At 39.1% G+C, this 19,554-nt stretch overlaps 1 protein-coding gene across 2 annotated transcripts; it reads right to left on the reverse strand.

Annotated features, from left to right (window-relative positions):
- Positions 1-376: 376 nt before the first annotated feature.
- loxl3a (lysyl oxidase-like 3a) lies at positions 377-18,057 on the reverse strand. Of its 2 annotated transcripts, XM_034306184.2 has the most exons (15): positions 17,898-18,057; positions 16,104-16,386; positions 15,608-15,771; positions 12,549-12,754; positions 7,995-8,184; positions 7,479-7,659; positions 7,087-7,241; positions 6,770-6,940; positions 5,028-5,158; positions 4,581-4,741; positions 4,174-4,417; positions 3,073-3,188; positions 2,683-2,819; positions 1,025-1,136; positions 377-897 (listed from the first exon to the last, which is right to left on the reverse strand). In XM_034306184.2, exons 2-15 carry the CDS (start codon positions 16,381-16,383, stop codon positions 824-826), a joined length of 2,322 nt encoding a protein of 773 aa, XP_034162075.2. In that variant the 5' UTR covers positions 16,384-16,386; positions 17,898-18,057; the 3' UTR covers positions 377-823. The 2 variants fall into 2 exon arrangements, with proteins under 2 accessions (XP_034162075.2, XP_026774014.3); XM_026918213.3 differs by lacking the exon at positions 5,028-5,158 and having other exon boundaries at positions 4,581-4,740.
- Positions 18,058-19,554: the final 1,497 nt, after the last annotated feature.

Consider the following 19,554-nt stretch of genomic DNA (forward strand, 5'->3'; position numbering starts at 1 on the left):
TTCATGTAAAAACTGGCAGCACATTGAGTGCTGGAAACCTACCAAGAACAAGCCAGAAAAAGCAGGTTTTAAGAAAACTGCCTTCAATTGTGCAGTTGTGGGATAGGTGCCCAAAGTGGATTTTGGATTGTTTGGTGAAGAGTTGTCTGGCTTTGTGTACAAGTATTGCTTTCATGGTTTGGATATCACTGTTCTCTCAGGGCTTTGGACTTTGGTTTAAATATAGATGGAGTTTGAGAGTTTAACCTCATGCCATGTGAAATTTAAAAAACATGGATAGAGTGTACATGCCCACTTGAAAATCAATATCCACTTTCCTAAAGGTTATATAAACAATGCTCAATAACCAGGGATAAATAAACATAGCTGAAATGTCTTGTTGAAAAATATGCTCAAATTTTATTAATGCATCCATTATGAACATTCTCTTTAAAATGTTTTAAATTTTCTGAAAGCTTATTTCTCTAGTATAGGGATTAAAAGAAGTTTGTCCTGGACGTGTCCATTAATTAGGAAGTACTAAATTGGGCTGCTCCCTTCAGCTATTTCCTTTTCTTTCTTCTTAGACAAAGGGCTAATTTAAGGCACCTTGTTCAACTGGTCCTGAGTTGGAATGGCTGTTAGCAGCAACGCTAGCTCCAATGTCACATGTAAGCTGGAGAGTTGTCCATGGTATTCCACAGAGCTCCTCAGATGTTGGTAAAGAGATATCTCTTGGTGGACACTATATTAAAACATTATTCAGTAAGAATAAATAGTTGAGTATATTATGAAGTTATGATATTATTCTCATAGTGACTTAAAGAATTGTTGGTGATTGGTGTTATAAGATCTGATTATTCAGCTGGCCAGGATAAAGTTCAAACTCCTTCTCTGCTTCTTCGCTGTATGAATCACCTAAGAACAGAATATTAAATAAAATTATTGTATTGCTAAGAAGTAACATATAAGGTAGGTAAATAATGTCTTGAAAAAGTGAAAGATCTAAACACTGCAGATCCATACAAATAGGGTTAGTAGTTACCTAAGTGGCATTTATGCAGCCAGATTCGATGGCCATCGTATTTGCAATTGCAGCGCATTGCATTATTGGTGAAGTCACTTTCTGCTACCTCAAAATTGGGGTTTAGTATAACCTGTGAGAGACAAAACCAGCAAAATTATTTACATATTTTGGAGGAGGAAAGTGCTAAAGAAATAAATGACTGTGACCAGTTTAGGTTCATTTTAACTAATGAATCCTACAGGTGTATGTTCCTTCTTTTAGTACAGCATTGTGTGCTATATCACTTCAATAAACCATTTTTTAAATTCCTCACCTCCTGAAATGAAAACTGTGCTCATGTATTGTTAATTTGCTGTGTTGTTGCAGTACCATATGTCTGCCACAAGAGTGCAGTCTCTGAACACCATATTTAACGTTTGCCAAACATTTTTCCTTGCCATTACAGTGTGGTTCTGCATTCCAAAAATATACACCGATCAGCCATAACATTAAACCCACCAACAGGTGAAGTGAATAACATTGATTATCTTGTTACAGTGGTACCTGTCACGGGGTGGGATATATTAGGCAGCAAGTGAAAAGTCAGTTCTCAAAGTTGATGTGTTGAAAGCAGGAAAAATGATCAAGCGTAAGAATCTGAGCGACTTTGACAAGGGCCAAATTGTGACGACTGGGGCACAGCATCTCCAAAATGGCAGGTCTTGTTGGGTGTTCCTGGTATGCAGTGGTTAGTACCTACCAAAATTGGTCCAAGGAAGGACAATCGGTGAACGGGCAACAGGGTCATGGTGCCCAAAAGCTCATGTGGGGAGCGAAAGCTAGCCCATCTGGTCTGATTCCACAGAAGAGCTACTGTAGTACAAATTGCTGAAAAGGTTAATGCTGGCTATGATAGAAATGTCTCAGAACACAGTGCATTGCAGCTTGCCGTGTATGGGGCTGCGTAGCTGGAGACCAGTCAGAGTGCCCATGCTGACCCATGTCCACTGCCGAAAGTGCCTACAATGGGCATGTGAACATCATAACTGGACCATGAAGCAATGGGAGAAGGTGGCCTGGTCTGATGAATCACGTTTTCTTTTGGATGGAAGGGTGTGTGTGCATCGTTTACCTGGGGAAGAGACGGCACTAGGATGCACTATGGGAAGAAGGCAAACCGGTGGAGGCAGTGTGATGCTCTGGGCAATGTTCTGCTGGGAAACCTTGGGTCCTAGCATTCATGTGGATGTTACTTTGACACATACCACCTACCTAAACATCGTTGCAGGCTAAGTACCACCTTTCATGGCAACAGTATTCCGTAGTGGCAGTGGCCTCTTTCAGCAGGATAATGTGCCCTGCCACACTGCAAAAGTTGTTCATTCAGGAACATGACAAAGAGTTGACTTGGCCTCCAAATTCCTCAGATCTCAATCTGAGTGAGCATCTGTGGGATCTGAGTGAGCATCTGTGCTGGACAAACAAGTCCAATCCATGGAGACCCCACCTTGCAAACTTACAGGACTTAAAGGATCTGCTGCTAACATCTTGGTGCCAGATACCATAGCATACCTTTAGAGGTCTTGTGGAGTCCAAGTCTTTACGGGTCAGAGCTGTTTTGGTGGCACAAGGGGGATCTACACAATATTAGGCAGGTGGTTTTAATGTTATGGCTGATCAGTGTTCTTAGTGTTTACCTGCAGTATGTAGTTTCCTGGTTTAACATCAGTGATATCAATCCACTGGCAGTCTATATCATGTCTGTACGTGTCCCAGCAGCCAACTGTGATGCCCTGCTCACCAAAGTTGGCACACGCATATTGTTTTGAAACACCTGCAGCAATAAAGTTAACAAATCAAAACAAAGTTCATTTTCTGTAGACATGTAACCTAAAAACTGTCCAACCATGAGGACAAATGTGTTATCTGGTATATGTGGACTGTGCCACTCTTTCTGTGTGTATGCTGATGATTAAAGTCCAGCTGCCCTACATCTACATTACACTCGTAAAATGCAAAATCAGACCCAGATGTGCAGCCTAGGGCTCTGCATATCAAAAGCACCATAATCATAACCTCTGCCTTACCTTCATTGCAGTCTGTGTCCTCGAGGCAGAAGCTGGCTTTGTGACCATCTGCCACTTTTGTGCCATTGAGATCCAGCAGGTCGTAGTTGGTAAAGATATCCATGCTGTGATAGTGCCTGGTAGGGGTAACACACATGTAGTGAGTGCTGCAGGCAAAATTACGGCAGGATTTATTACTGCTCTTACAACCATTTTCAGATATAAAACTAGACTAATTCACTTTAATGCCTGCTCACAATACATAAAATACCTAAAATGTGACTAGAACATTATGTAGTATTAAGCCTCTATGTGTTTTCCAGAAGCAAATTTAAATATTAACAAACTCTACAGGTGGAGACTGAACCCATGGTATAAACACTAGAGCTCAGTTACACATGCTCATGACTTCCAGTTTTTCCCCATTAAATGGCACAAATTATTAAAGGAAAATCCACCCCACAAAGACTTGCATATTAATCTTTATAATTGTGATCTTCAATGGTGTTCAACATTTATTTTTGTCATCAAATTCCTAGTTCTTTTTAGTTTAAACTTCTTTTTATCAAGATTTTTGTTTTTTTTTTACTTTTGTTTCCTACATTTACCACAATGGCATTCAACTCCCTGCTGATATTGGTGTCAGTCAGATTTAGACCTTGCTTCATTTCTAACTAAAGTGACTGATGCAGCAGCACTTTAGTCTGTCTGGCTGTTTCACCACATCTGTACACTCTGCTCAAACAGATCAGGTTCCAAAGCTTATGCTAATACCAATATTAACACCATTGTGTTTGTCATCTTGCTAACTACCTTACTGACTCTGCCATATCTCATTGCAACTGCGTCATTTGGTGTCTCTGCTACTTTTTCATTGGATTTGACATTGAAAATCATTGGAAAATGGTGAGTGAGAAGCTCTTGCTCTTCTGTTTTCAGGAGCTAACAGCAAAACCTGACTATTATGTTCTATTGCTTTTTTGGTCCTTTAGTTGCCTTTAGCTGATAGATCCTCTAGTAGTCATCATTCCTCAATGCCAGCAAGTCATACAGCAGCCTCTGACAAATATATTTACTGTTAATAACCAACAAACAGTGCTGATTATCTGCCCAAATGTTTACCTGTGGCATTCATGCCACACCCAGGCATGACGGCTCAAACGGGGACGGAAATCGGCCTGGCCCACGTTGTGGATCTCTGAGGAAAAGCGAAGTAGACGCCTCTGTCCGTATGGCCAGTTGGCATTGGCTGCAGATTTAGAGAGACAGTTTTCCTCTGCTGCACAGTAGAGCAAATGCAGCGGCCGGTCTTCTATGTAGACACTGTGCTCCACAAGAGGGGCATTCAGGACCAGGTCTGGTGCCGCTGAGGATCATGGGAGATGAGGATATATTTACTGTTTATTTTCTAAAAGCTTCAAGAAACAGTCTTGTCATTTCTCTCTTACTAAAGCAATAACAAAAATTAATAAACCAAGTGCTATAATGTAGATGAATGCACAATATTAATCAATGCACATATTACTTACTGTCTGTGCAGATAACTCCAGCAGCAAATGCAGCTCCTGCCTTCTTACAGCTGACAACACTATGGTGCTGACACTCAGTTAGAGTCATCTCGTCTCCACGACACTTCACACCACTCATCACCATCTCAGTCACGTTACTGCTGTCCCAGTACCAGGTTTCCTTAGTAACAAAGAGGATGATGCTAATGACAGTGCAAAGAGTTATAGAGATCTTATCTATCATTATAATGAGGGTATTCAAGCAATCTGATAATAACGGCAGATTAAACCAGATAGATTGTGCTTAGGTGTTTCTGTCATGTATTACTGGAGCACAGATCCATAATATATATTCTATACACTTTGTCATCCACAAAATCATAGCATGAGTATTTGTTGTGTTTTTACAAAACTAAAATCTAAATCCAGGAATGAAAAGGCTTATTCATATAGCAGTCCTCTGTTATTGTGTTTGCATGCAGGGCATAACCAAGGCCTAGATGACGGCAGGCCTCCATGGCCTCCCTAGTGCTCCATCTGGAGCCAACCTGTACCACCACCCTGACCTCGTGGTCCTTCCTGCCCCTGACCATACGGATCTGCACATGGATCCCGACTGCAAGGACTATTCACTGTGCTACCTGACGACAATGTAGTGAATATAAACTAGATTGCAATTCTATTACACAAGAACATGCTCTGCTATTTCAAAGATTATTATGTAATAAATAGATTGATTTTGACTAATTATGGGAATTTTGATTCTTTTCAGTAAGTCAGATCATTTAGTTTAGCTTACCAATAAGACACAAATGGCTCATTGCCTTACTGACACATTTGCAAAATTTTTGATCAATTATTATTCATCTTTGCCTGCCTACCACTTAACTTATTCAGTGAAATCATACTCTTCCTTCTAATTAAAAAAATTACATTATTATGTTTTTTAATGTGTTTGTTTAATTGTATAAACAGCATGTGCTACGTGGATATAATAAGCATTCATTCATATTATTGTGTTTTTGTGTTAGTACTTAACTATAGTTTAAGTTCCTGCCCATTAATCTTGATAACTGCTCACCTTTCTATAAACATCAATGGATACATTATCATAAGAAGAAGCAGTGTAGTTAGATTGTCTCATTCACGCTGCCTAGACTGCAAACAGCTGAAAGTCAAATACACATCTCATCAGTCGCCCTAATGAAAATCTCTGAGATTTTGATTAGAAGTTTCCTAGAATAGATTTTAATCATAGATTAACAACATCAGGCCTGTAGAATACAAAGATATACAATGATCTAGCAAGCTTTACTGTCCAAATATGTACCAAACATTCTAAAGGCTCACCTAAATGAGTTAAGAACTATGGCCAGTTCAGCTTCCTACAATACTGTACAGTACAATACTGTGGTCTATATCAGTGGAATAAACCAATTTTATGCTAACATCCCCTCTCAAAATATCTAACACATTTGCCAAATGCCAGTCCTTGGTATTATAGTGTGGTTCTGCAATTCCAAAAATACTTTTAATAGTAATTAAAAGAAAAAAAATGATCTAGTCTTCATTTACCAACCATTCTCAATGGTCAACTAAAGAGCCGACTCAAACAGCTGACTTGTTTATGAACAGCACATCACTAATTTTGACTGTTTCTAGGAGGATATTATACTACAGCAAGCGCTTAAGCTTTATAATTAGTTATGAATAGGACAGCCTTATTGTACTTCTGAGTGTTTGAGTCTATACTTGCTGCATCTGGAGCCTGTCAGTCCACAGCTTGAATCTACAAATGAAACCCGCTACATATTGCACCATAGTCTGTGTGTGCTTTGTTTCTTATCCTGAGATTATTTATGCTACAATTTCAACATGCTGTTATAGACATCCACTCCAGTTTCATACTCTGTTTATTTAATGCATTGGAGCTGATCCATGCTCCTGGCAACTGCATTGCTGCACAGTTCATATATGGCTCTATCTGACAATTCTATGGTTTTAAGATTCTTTGCTATAAATTGTTAACCTTCAGTAAGGTCAAAGCAGATACATCTTTCAAAAGGTTGATACAAAACTTCTCACATGCCAAAAATTGTCCAAAATAATTCCAAGATCTCAATATTAAAGCCAGGCAAATAAGTCTCTAGTAACTGAGCTGGGTACCTCTGATATAATACACATGCTCTTGAAATTCTGTGAATTCTTACTCTGAGGCCACTGCTGGCATGTCCCAGTCCCAGCTGCCTGCATGCTACCATGGCCTCTCGAGAAGTCCAGTCATCCCCACAGATCAGGCCCCACTCCCCTAAAACCTCAGCATTAGTGGCCAGAATCTCCACACGGCCCTCCAGCTGTGTACGGCCTCCGGTCAGACGGATCTGGGATGGGTTTAGAGACAAGCAGCAAGAAGCAAAGAAAGGTAGAAGACAGTTCATTCCAGTGGCTCATTTAAAGTCACTAGGTAGTGCATCCATAAAATATAATGGGGCGATTCTACAATGCCTCTAGAAGTAAAGATTCTGACCCTTTTTTCAACGCTGATGTAAGGGACGTTGCACTTGACTGAGGCATCCTCCGTGTGTTTGCACTTCTCAGTAGTGACATTGTTATGAGGGCAATCCCACAAGCTCTTCTCATCCCCACGGCACCGTACCTCATTCATGTAGATGCGTCCTGTGCCTATGTTCAGGTTATCATTACACAACATTACATTTTCTGATTAATATGAGCAAAATTAAGGTTACACCTCTAATAATAAGTTTGCACAAAAACTGATTTATAATAGTTTCACATGCAGGCATGCTCTATACCGAAAGCTTACAGTGACATTCTCAGTATTGCATTATATCAGCTTCTAATGGCTAAAGACTTTCTGTTCAAGATAAAAGTTGGTGCTCAGTGCTCAGTGTAATCCACCTTGGCCCATGCGTGCATCAGTCAGAGCCTCTTTAGCAGTACCGAAGCCCAATTCTCTGCATAGCACGCTAGCCGACTGCAAGCTCCAGTGGTCATCACACACTGTACCCCACACAGAGCCCTTCAGCACCTCCACCCGGCCTTCCCCTGTCCTCGCACCACCCTTTAGACGCACCTTAGACTGGGTCAGAGAAAAAAGAACTACCTTTGTTACTGTTATAACTTTAAATAGTCCTTATTCTAACTAGTTTATTGTGTGATGGATTCTGCCAAAGAGAAAACATAGTGTTTGTATGGAGTATTTTTCAAAGTCAGCAACATCACACATCTGATATTTTCTACACTACACTATTGTAAGCTTTCAGCACAAACCCATTCTGTACATTTTCAGGCCTTTGAGAGAAGCTACTAGTAAAATTACTTCATACAGTGGCCACTAAACTAACTAAACTCCACTTGACTACTTGACCACCACTTGACCACTATTCCTTCAAGAGGCAACAAGTTTGAGCTTACTCTACGGTTTCGCTTGCTCTTGTGTCTGTGACCTTGAGTGAACTGGGGTCCAGGCACACAACTGACTGCAGCAGGGCCTCCACCAGGACAGGGGGTGCTAGTGTTCTTACTGAACACCATGGTGCAGGCAGAGAGATGAGCTTCATTCCCACTGCAGGCCACAGAGTGGATCCTATACACACTATTGTGACTAGGGACAGTAATTTCATAAAAGTAAACAAATTAGTAAACAAATCAAGAGGCAACATCTTTGAAAAAGTTTTGTAAAAAAAATTCAAAGTCATATTGAATGAGACTCAGCTAGGGTGAAATAAGCAGAGATGTCATATTAGAAATGGCTTTAAAATAGTCTATTAGGCTTTTCCAGGTCAATGTGAGCAACCTGGGATTGCCAACTCAACCCCTTTGACACAATGGACACATTTCTAACATTCTAGCAGCTTACTGACATGAACCCCAGTGTAACTCTCACTGAATTTTCCAGGGAGAGACAATTCAAATTGACCTGATGTTAAAATATAAGTGTATAAGATCTATAGGAATACAGACCACACAATTATCATTTGAGACAGTTTACTTATACCAACAAATTTTAAGTGTAGCATTTCATTTTACGCATTGTTAAGTATAAGCTACGCAGTGTGTTTGTCTCCATCTACCGGGTGTGCAACACACACGGCAATATTTGCTCTCTACATGCTCAGGCATTTCCCCAGGGTTATTTGGTTAAGATTAAATCTCAGCTACTACCATTAGAGACTGCATAACTATAGAAAGTCTGCTATGACATAAAAGGTGAAGGGTCAGCTATTTCATAAATAGCTGTGCATCAGCTGCAGAGCAGAAAACATTCTCAGACTATAAAAATCTCTTTCTTATAATGAAAGCTATGGCATAATATTGCAGTGGGTAGTTATGCTACCTCACAGGTATAGGGCCCTTGATTCAATCCAGAGCATGGGTTACTGTCTGTGTGGAGTTTCATGGTTTCTCCCCGTGTCTGTGTTGGTTTCTTCTGGCTTCTCCATTTTCCCTCCACCTACAAAAAACATGCTGGTAGGTGGATTGGCTACCCTAAATTGCCCCTAGGTGTAAATTAGTGTGATAATGTGTGCGCATGGTACCCTGCAATGTACTGGAATCCTACCCAGGGTGTATTCACACCTCACATCCAGTGTACCGGATCCACCGCAACCTGGGACCAGGGTAAAGTGTTTAGTGAAGACAAATGAATGAATATTGAAAAACAGAAATTATCTATTATGAACATTCACACCAAATGTACCAACTCCACATAGCTAATCAGGCAAGGGTTTCACAAAAGTCATAGAAATGACCAACAACAATGAGCAGAAAGAGGGCGCACAGTGGCATGAGACCACAAAAGTACTGTGGACAATCACTGTTAAGTTCAAGGTCAAAATTGGGCACATGTAAGACTCCTGCACAGCTGTCTGTGTAAAGTGTAAGTCTGTATTCTGTATTCATGATTCCAGATGAAAGATACATATTAAAGGTATAAAAGATGTATCATTGATTGAGGGTACCACCCCAGCAACAAGGATAGGTACAGTTTAGTACTATTTTTGAGAGTGTAACTCAGTTATGAATATGGCCCTTAAGTAGCCATAATGATGATATTATTTCTAAATCATGCTTTTTCACAAATATATACTCACAGGACCTTTCTCAGTAAGCTTATCCTTTGATAGACTCAATCAGCCTCTTTTTTGGCTAAGTTCTGACTTTCATCCCCTTTTTTTTATTTACAATCTCTTTTTCCCTTTTTTCACTGGTTCCTTCCTGTGCACTCACACACACATTTTCTATCACTCATGAACATGGTCTGTCTAGCACAGCACTCTCTGCTTACATTTCACCATCTGGTGCGAATCTGCAAAAGTGTCTCTGACGTGGACCGCAGTTTCAGAACAGAAAGAGAGAGTGAAAGAGGCAGACGGACTGCGGGAGGGGGGCTAGACAAAGACTTCAGAAATTGATGAAATACAATTACACCTGGACAAGCCAGAAACTGACAAAAGAACAGGCCCAAGCACCAGAGTCTCCAGCAATATGTTGGCATGAGGTCTCACAAATGAAAGCTATTAACTATCAAGTACCATGCAAATACTAGTGATGTCTCATCAGATCAATATCAGGTTTATGATCAAGTGGATCCATTTTAGAAACTCTCAGAATCAATAATAGTTTAGGATAGTACTAGGATTTACATGTTTATGTCTATTATGTACTGTATCTTGCCAAGCTTCATTACAAGACATGACAGAGTTTTTCCGTTGTAGAAGAGATTTTCCACAGTAACTCTAAAGTCTACATACAGACATAAACACACACATATCTCAAGCTGAATATCTTTCAATTACATAAGATATGTTCTTTGAGCAGCTACTCCTCAATGCACTAAATTAAGATAAACACTCAACACTCAATAACTAAGATAAAAATATATATAAGACTCAAAAAGCAGCCAGCAGCTGAACTCTCTTGGTTGCTTCCTGTTTTCTTCAGGCTCCAGCTTTCAACACTCATGCATAACACTCATGCCTTGTTTGTTCTTCTATCATATTTTTGTTATGCCATGTTAAGCTTTCTATGCAGTACCAGTGAGAAGTTTGGATGAACCTGGAAATGGACAAAAATAAGTCATAAAAACTATGAAATAAAACATAAATCGTTCATCTTCAGTAATCACTTCATCCTGGTAAAGGTTGCAGTGGATCTGAAGCCTATCCCAGGAATACACCCTGGACGAGACACCAGTCCATCTCAAGGCACCGTGCCCACACATTCACACATTCATTCACATCAGTCCACCTTCCAGCATGTTTTTGGGAAATGGGAGGAAACCAGACAACCCAGAGGAAAATCACACAGACAGTAAGTTTAGTTAGGATTGAGCCAGGGATCCTGGAGCTGTGAGCAACACTACCCATCACCGCACCATGACACCCTCGACACATACAATATATGATTATGCATTTACCAGAAGTGTTAAACAAATCGATGTTATATTTCACATTCTTCAAAGTTTCAATGACCGCTTTTTGAGTTTTTGGCATTTTCTCGGAAGCTTCTTGAGGGAATCGTCTGGGATGCTGTTCTAATTATTTTGAAAAGGTTATCACATATGCTGAGCACATATTGGATGCTTTTCCTAAGCTCTAAATGAATGCTAATTGTAGGGGAAGAGTGGCATTTCAAATCATATTTTCGAAAGTGAAGAAAAAATTATACATAGGCATCAATTTAATCATCTACATTTTTTTTTTTTACTGATACTATACATTCATCGCCTGGTGAGCCTCTAGCCAGTGTAGCCTTAGATTCCTGTTCTTGGCTAACAGTAGTGGAATCTGATATGGTCTTTTGCTGTTGTAGCCTATCCACACCAAGGTTCAACCTGTTGTGCATTAGGAGTGGTTATTTGAGTCTCTGTAGCTTTCTTGTCAACTCAAACCAATCTGGCCATTCTCCTCTGACTGGATGTTTTTTGTTTTTTTTTTTGTTTTTTTTGCACCATTCAATGTAAACTCCAGATACTGTTGTGCATGAAAATCCTATGAGATCAGTAGTTTACGAAATACTCAAACCAGCAACCATGCCACAGTCATGAATAAGCAGGTGTACAAGTGTACAGGTCTGAATAAAGTGAACAGTGTGTGTATAGACTCATCATCCACTTTATTAGGAACAACTGTACAACTGCACATTCATGCAGTTATCTAATCAGCCAGTCATGTGGCAGCAGCACATCGAATTAAATCATGCAAGGTACAGGTCAAGAGCTTCAGTTAATGTTCACATTAAACATCAGAATGAAGAAAAAAATGTGATCTCTGTGACTTTGAGCATGGCATGGATGTTGGAACCAGGTGGGCTGGTTTGAGTATTTCGCAAACTGCTGATCTCCTGGAAATTTCACACACAACAGTCTCTAGAGTTTACACATAATGGTGTGAAAAGCAAAAACGTCCTGTGGCAGTCTGAAACACCTTGTTGATGAGAGAGATCAGAGGAGAATGACCAGACTGGTCTGAGCTGACAAGAAGTCTATAGTAACTCAAATAATCACACCTTACACTCTTTACCTGTCAGCTCAGAACAGTCTGGTTGGACATTTCCAGCAGATCAGCAGTTTTTGAAATACTCAAACCAGCCCTTCTGGTACCAATATCCATGCCATGATCAAAGTCACAGACAGGTCTTCTCGTCCAACAGCATCCAAAGCTCTTTTGACTGAATGGGCAAAAAATTCCCACAGACACACTCTTCCCAGAAGAGTGGAGGATACTATAGCCACAGAGAGGGACCATCTCCATATTAATACTCATGGTTTTGGAATGGGATGTTCAACAAGCTCATATAGGTGTCAGGTGTTCACATACTTTCGGCCATACAGTGTATTTATTATCATTTAAAGCTATGTTTCCAGTTGACAAGTTATTTTCCTGGGTTACTCATTTCCTCATGCTCAATACTGTCAAGGGGAAAATATCCCCTTCCAGTACCCACATGTAATGCCTGATCTCATACCTGTGTGTCCTCTTTGCCATAGTCTTGCCTTTGGGAAACCCCATCATCCCACAGACCACACGGGAGTTTTTGGTGGTCCAGCCGATGTCACAGATGTGAACCCAGCCATTTTTATCCTTCACCTCCACCACACCCTCAGTAGTAGGCAATTGGGCACTGACAGGATGCAAGCGGATCTCTTTCAATCTGTTCTCATCCACCTGCATCTGAAACACGCAGCTGTGTTACTAAACCAATATTTTGCTGTATGTCGCAGCACAAGCTGCCTCTTTAAAAATCTGCTATATGAATGTACTGCTTTTAGCACAGTGGTTTGAACAATCAGCACGCAGCTTACTTTGCACATTTTCGAGAATTCAGTTGCTTGCAGATTATATTACATTAAGTCTAGACATTAATAAAACTCTTTTGCAGATGTAGCCACTTAAACTCCCAGGATTCAATGATGGGTCAAGACTCACATTCCTCACTTGTGTAACTACATACCTTTCCTATTAGTTTCAGTGTGGCTACTGAATAATTCATAGTAGCTTCTGAATAATATGCTTTAAGATGAATATACGAATAATACGCTGGGACTTTAAGAGGGTTATGGAACAGATCTATCTAAGTTTAATAAATGTTGCAGGGCTTTTCAAACCACAGGCTAATATTGCATAATATCATATCCCTTCATAAAAGCAAGAAATCCCAATAGCAAAAAGACTTGGCAAGAGCAACAATACATTATTCTACTGTCAATGTCTGTTATAAAGTAATAACTTAATATAGCATAAAATAAATGTTTGGTAATCAAATCTGTCATATGTGAGACGCATATATGCAACTTCAAATAACTCCACATTTTCTTACAGCTCCAAAATGTTGTATTGTTAGCTTATAGCAGAAACAAAATGGAAACCTAGAAAATTTTTAAATTCCCAGGAAAGTTTTCTTTTACAGAATGTTGATGTTTAGTTACGCATATGGATCAGCGAATGTTCCCTTAACATTCCATTGCCTTTACATTATTTGACCTCTGGGGAACCTTACAATAACCCTGGACTGGTTTGAAGAACATTCCTCTAACATCTGTACGAACCTATTACTGTACAGATTCAAACCCGGTCAGTTGCCATAAGGTTCCATTACCTTTGTATCTAACAGAATAGGACAGGCACACTCACTTTCTAATATAATAAGCTACATTAATATATACTTTACATAATACTTTAACCTGGGCTTCATATAAAAAGCTGAGGCATCTAACTGGTGTCCAATGTAGTTACAACTTTTAATGGAGCTGTACTAAGTGTTAACATCTTCATATCTGATCACCCATTTTACCCATCACGAGAAAAAAACACATAAAATCACCTGAAGCAGTTAAGCAGATCTTCGAATGCCTGTGCACATCGCTAGTAGTAATATCTAATAATGTTCCTGAAAACTGATTCCAACTTAGACAATCAGGTTTTCATATGGTATATTCTGGGAAAATGGCACCACCATACAAGTTCTATTAGCTGCAGTAGTTAATAGACTATACCTATTGTAGAAAAAGTTGTAATTTGGCTTATACGAAATCACTATTATACATCATGTGCAAACTGCCAACAGTTTTATTCTACTGATATTATTAGTATGTGGCATGTGAATGGATTTTAAAAAAAGACATGTACAATCGCCAAAGTTAGCTTTAGAAAATGGGAACAACTGTGAAGTTATGAAAGAAATCCAGATGTGAGCTGAGTACGTGTGCACGCACACACACACACACACACACACACACACACACACACACACACACACACTCAAGTATGTACACTCAGTCTGCGGAATCAGTGCCATGGTGTGCTTGTCCTTGCAGAAGTGAACAGAATAAGAACCTCTTCCTTTCCCTGTGCATCTGTTTTCATGTTTCTTTATGAGTGTGCATTTGCGTGTGTGGGTGAATGTGGGTATTTGTTTGCGAGTGGCTTTGTGGTGAGTTTCCAGTCCCATTATTTTCTTTTTTGATGGTAAACAACTTTCCCATTTTTGGGTTTATGTCTATTTAGTGAGACTACTCATCATACAATTCTTTTTAATTGTTTTTTAGAAATTATGCTAAATTTCTACCTGAAATCTCTTATATGCAATATTCCAGCCTAGCTGTGTGTGTGAAGTAAAGAGACCAGGCAGCTGTTTGTCCTCCACCCCTTCTCTCTTACTACTACACTCTCCGTCTGATGTGAGGATGTGAGGTCAGTACACAGGCAGCCAGACCATAAGAGGCTAATTTCCTGCAGAGGCTGCAGCAGCTTGCACAGCTTGCACTAGCAGATAGAATTCTCCATGTTCTACTCTACATTCTTAAACCCCATCCTGTAGAAGTCAGCTGGGGAAAAAGGGGAAAGAAGCATGAAGAGAGAGAGTGAAAGAGAATAAAACATTGTTAGGTCACATGACAGACAGCAAAATCGAATGATCATTACAATTCCCCAGTAAAACATATGCAAATTGAAAACTGAATTGGAGTGAGTTTTAAGTTTATCAAATAACCTACATGAATAACATTCAGAGTAACAAAAGTAAATGAGAAAAATGGAAAACCGTCTTTTCTTTAAGAAAAAAGAACACTCACAGCATTCAGATAATGACACTGCTTTGACAGAACTCGTCCTATTGTATTCTTTTTGCAGAATCTGAGTCATTGCTTTAATTAATTCAAATTGCTCGGTTTGAAGCATGATAATTGGTTCCAGCATGAACAAAAAAAAAACACATAAAAAGGCAAAAACCATTTGCAGCACAATCTATTTGTCTTTCAAAGTTCAATTTGATATGAGCAGCATGTAAACTAACTTAAGCAAAAGATTTTATTGAATTATCAAATTAGAAAATAAATTTTAAAAAATAAATGACCGTGTTTGAATGAGCTATTTATCCCAAAGTCTCAGATATTCAGAGTGGTAACATACAGGTCTACGTCCATCAACGGTTGCAAATATAGTAGACTTGGGGTCTGGAAATTCAAATTACAATTCCTTTGCATTACAGAGCCACATCCTGTCTTCCTCTTGCCATATTCAGCTTACCTCAATGATGTTGTCCTCCAAAAACCCAGGTAGCCTCTCATCTTTACAGACGACCCCTGCATCCTCCTCATGAGAGCAGTCACTGTTGCCCCACCCTCGAGACACACAATTCTCAATGCTGCTTTCTGAGCCTGTGCATATTACGTTATCCAGCCAAATCTTACCTGCAGAGACAGTGATATGGAGCACAGTTAATGAGCATGCTAGTACTGCAAGCCAAGTGGAAACAGGGACAGGGCAGAACAGATTTGAGAATTCCACAGTGCTGTGGTAGAAATCAATTTAACAACCAAGATTACAAAATAATTACTGGTTCAAGTTGTTTTATTTATAAGCAGTCAGGATTTTTAGTGGTCGCAACACTCTATTCTGGTCCTTCTCCATTTTTTTTTTACCACACTGAGTATATTTCTTTAGACTTGAACTCAAATTTGCAATGCTCATACTGTGTCCTCATTTTAAAATCACAAAGGGAAACATCAGCTGTTACACCAACCTGTGCCCGCTCCGTACTTGGCACTATGTGACCAACTGATAGCACTCACAAATCCTAGATGGCGACAGAGCACATGGGCATTAGTCAGAGTGAAGTCATCATCACAGATTGTGCCCCACTCGCTGTTATAGAAGATCTCCACCCGGCCCTCGTTGTGTTTGCGCGGGTAGCCAGCAAGACGGAACTTTAGTTTGCCAGCTTGAGGAGAGACAGTCTGACACAAGCAGGAGGGGAGCCATATACAACCCAGTATCAGCCCTACATCCCAAACACTCACCATGGTCTAAAGTCAGAAAGACAAAACAAGGGCAGAGAACATTTTAGAACTGATCAATGATGATCAGTGGTACACATGTCTGGATAACTGCTGTACTTTTTACACCGCAATAATAAAAAAAATTTTTTTTAAGATATTTATATACAGCCAACTCCAGAATTATTAGCATGCCTCAAAACAATGGGTAAAAATCACTGTATAAAAATATTATACACAACCTTTTACAATTACATTTTTACTCAGACAGTTGGAAAAGCTAGTTACTTTTCCCCTAAAGCCAAATGGACACTACACAACTTTCAAAATTTCAGAACTGGAGAGATCCCCACTGAACCACATCCAATCCAGCATTGCCAAATCTCTAGTGCCTGCATGCTAGCTGCTTGAAGCTTGTCACTGAACTTGGGGTGGGGGTTTGTCAGAGATCCCAAAAATTAATCTGCAACAGGGAAATCAGGGCTAAACTTGCATAGTTTGCATTCAGCATAACAAAACATAATTCTCATAAAAGTTTTTTTTTTTTTTTCTCTGTCACTCTCAAGAAACTGCAGTTTGGCCAATTGACCATTTCCTTTTTACCTCAGGATAAGTATAAGGTTGCACACAAGTAAAATCCCTTGATGATGTCATCATCATAAAAACCAAAGAGCTTTCATCGCAAAAAAAAAAAAACAGCTGATTGTTGCTCAACACAAGTCAGACAATGGATATAAAAATACATACACAATAAATTTCCTTCAAGCATAGTAAGGATTTTCAGAAAAAATTGGAGCAGGAGAGGAGTGGCCCAAGATCCCTCTAAAAGTATTAAAATGCACTTTTTAAAAAAGCTTCTCATGTTTGAAAACATATTGCAATATGTAATATAGTGTACCTGTATGTTTAAGCTCAAAATATCACCAAGTGCTTGTGTTATTCTTTTACATTTTCATAAAGGGTGCCAATAATTCTAAAGTTGACTGTATTTGTTGCATATGGAGATTCACAAACTCTTCAATGACTGTTCACTGCTCAATTCATATATGTAACTCAAGTAAGGGATAATGTATAAAATGCAGAACACATTGTTGGAGAAGTAAGATTTTAAATTATTTAACGGAGTAAGTCTTTATTCATTACTATGACCTGGATCATATCAGAAATTCAGATAATTCACAATGGATTCATAAACATTACTCATTTAACCTGTCTTATTTTAATGTTTACACCGCATTTTGGCTTTTATATTTCTTTTAAAAAAATGTTTTTTTTTTTAATCTTCTTTCCCAGTTGGTCTTAACAGATTAAAACAACTTGAAACTATTGTTCATGTTCATGATTTCTTTTGAATTCATCTGAACCAATGGATTCAATTAGACTCCTCCGGCTGTATCTATTATATTTCTAGCTGCTACAACACTGCCAATGGAATGTAATACAATGCAAAGTTCATACTGAAATTGCTTTACCAAATTCTCTTAGCTCTCTTCTCTTCATTTGGAAATGATGAACAGAAAAAAACATCTAGTTCCTCCTACCTGGGTTTATAGGAGCTGCTTCACACCTGCCCAGTTTCCTTCAATGGCACAGAAGGAGCTTCCTGTAGTCTGTAGGCTCTGTTCAGGATCTGTGTTCAGGTTCAGGGGCGAGAGAGAGCTGATTGGAGACAGAGGTTGCACTGGGATTGTGGTGAGAAGTTCACTGAGTCCTTACTGCCTACTTTCAGCAGTTTCCAGAGGGGGCGGCGCAGACTGCTCTGTATTAGTGATGGAAATGATGGCTCTTCAGTGAGTCAGAGCACTCGGCTCAGCTCGCCAAAAAGAGCCGACTCTTTCGACTCCCAAATGATTCATTGCTATTTTTTTTAAAACTAATTGGACTGGAAAGAGGGGGGTTGGGGGTGCTGGGTAAGCTGTTCTGTTATTCCACTCTATATATTAGTATATTGTACTATACTAATAATTGACGCTTTAGCCACGTCTCTTTTCAAAACAATCCAGGGTGAATGCATATGCAATCACAGTTTTAGTTTTTCAGGCTGTTTGTAAATAATTTTGTAAACTATCTTGATTTGTTATGTGAAATGTGAAAACGCCCAAGGGGGTGAATACTTATGCAAGGCACTGCTATATATGTGTATGATAAAACCATAACTTCGAATTGCAGTCTGTTTGTGTGTTTTGTGCATTCACAATGTATCTTTCAGATGAACACATTTAGGAGTTGTTGATGTGTTAATGGTCTACTAAACTTCTGATTATCAATACATTTAAATAAATGTAAAAAAAAAAAAATCATTCTCACTATACTACAGCTGCCTTTAATTCAAGTCATGAGTACTGAATACTGATAGATTTTCAGAGAAAGCATCATGAAATCCTCTCTTTTTTATCTCATTCCTATCTATTAAAAAAAAGAAGAAAAAGACTCTTCAGAATCGCGAGTCGACTCCCAACATTCACCCTAAAGAGTCGGTTCAAAGAACCGACTCGTTATATAGCGTGTGTTTAAACAGAAAAAAACGTCACTTGACATAAACTTTTCCTTAAATACAAACGGCATGAGACACTGTTGAGACACTGTTGTTGAATTTATTACAGTAAAGGATCACTGCTGTAAGTTTGGAGTATTTCTATTTCTGTAGTATTCCTATATAACTTCAGAGTGTTACAGAGTTCACACCTAATCTATGGAGAGTTAGATGCTATCTTTGTAACTCACTCGCATACTGAGGATTGTCCTCAAGAGAGAGCTTTTTTTTTTTTTAAAGAAAATCGTTTGTCTTCTGTGTTTTGCATCTTCTTACATTTACATGTACCTGTGTTCATTTGGCACATGACTGAGTGGCAAGTACAATCCAAGCATATAGTTACAAGAAATTGCTTTGATGCAAATCCTAGAGGTAGAATTTCCATCTGAGGAACTGTGCAAGAAAGAAATGCTAAGAAAAAACCTGCAGTGCAGTGCCAAGAGCTACAAGTTACATTAGGTTTAGAGAGTACAATTCAAGGATATGAAATACAAGAAGAGAGGGGGGGAGAAGAGGATAGAGACATGTTATGCAACCTCAAATAACACTGTTATTCAGCAAGCAGTAAAGCAGAGAAAAATTAGACACAGATGATGAAGTGTTCACAGTTAGGGCTTTGAGAGATGCTTCTTGTAGTTGTAAAACATTTCAGCAGATGAATGAGA

The sequence above is a fragment of the Pangasianodon hypophthalmus genome, chromosome 7 (genome assembly GCF_027358585.1).
Source record: "Pangasianodon hypophthalmus isolate fPanHyp1 chromosome 7, fPanHyp1.pri, whole genome shotgun sequence".
Taxonomy (NCBI): Eukaryota; Metazoa; Chordata; class Actinopteri; order Siluriformes; family Pangasiidae; genus Pangasianodon; species Pangasianodon hypophthalmus.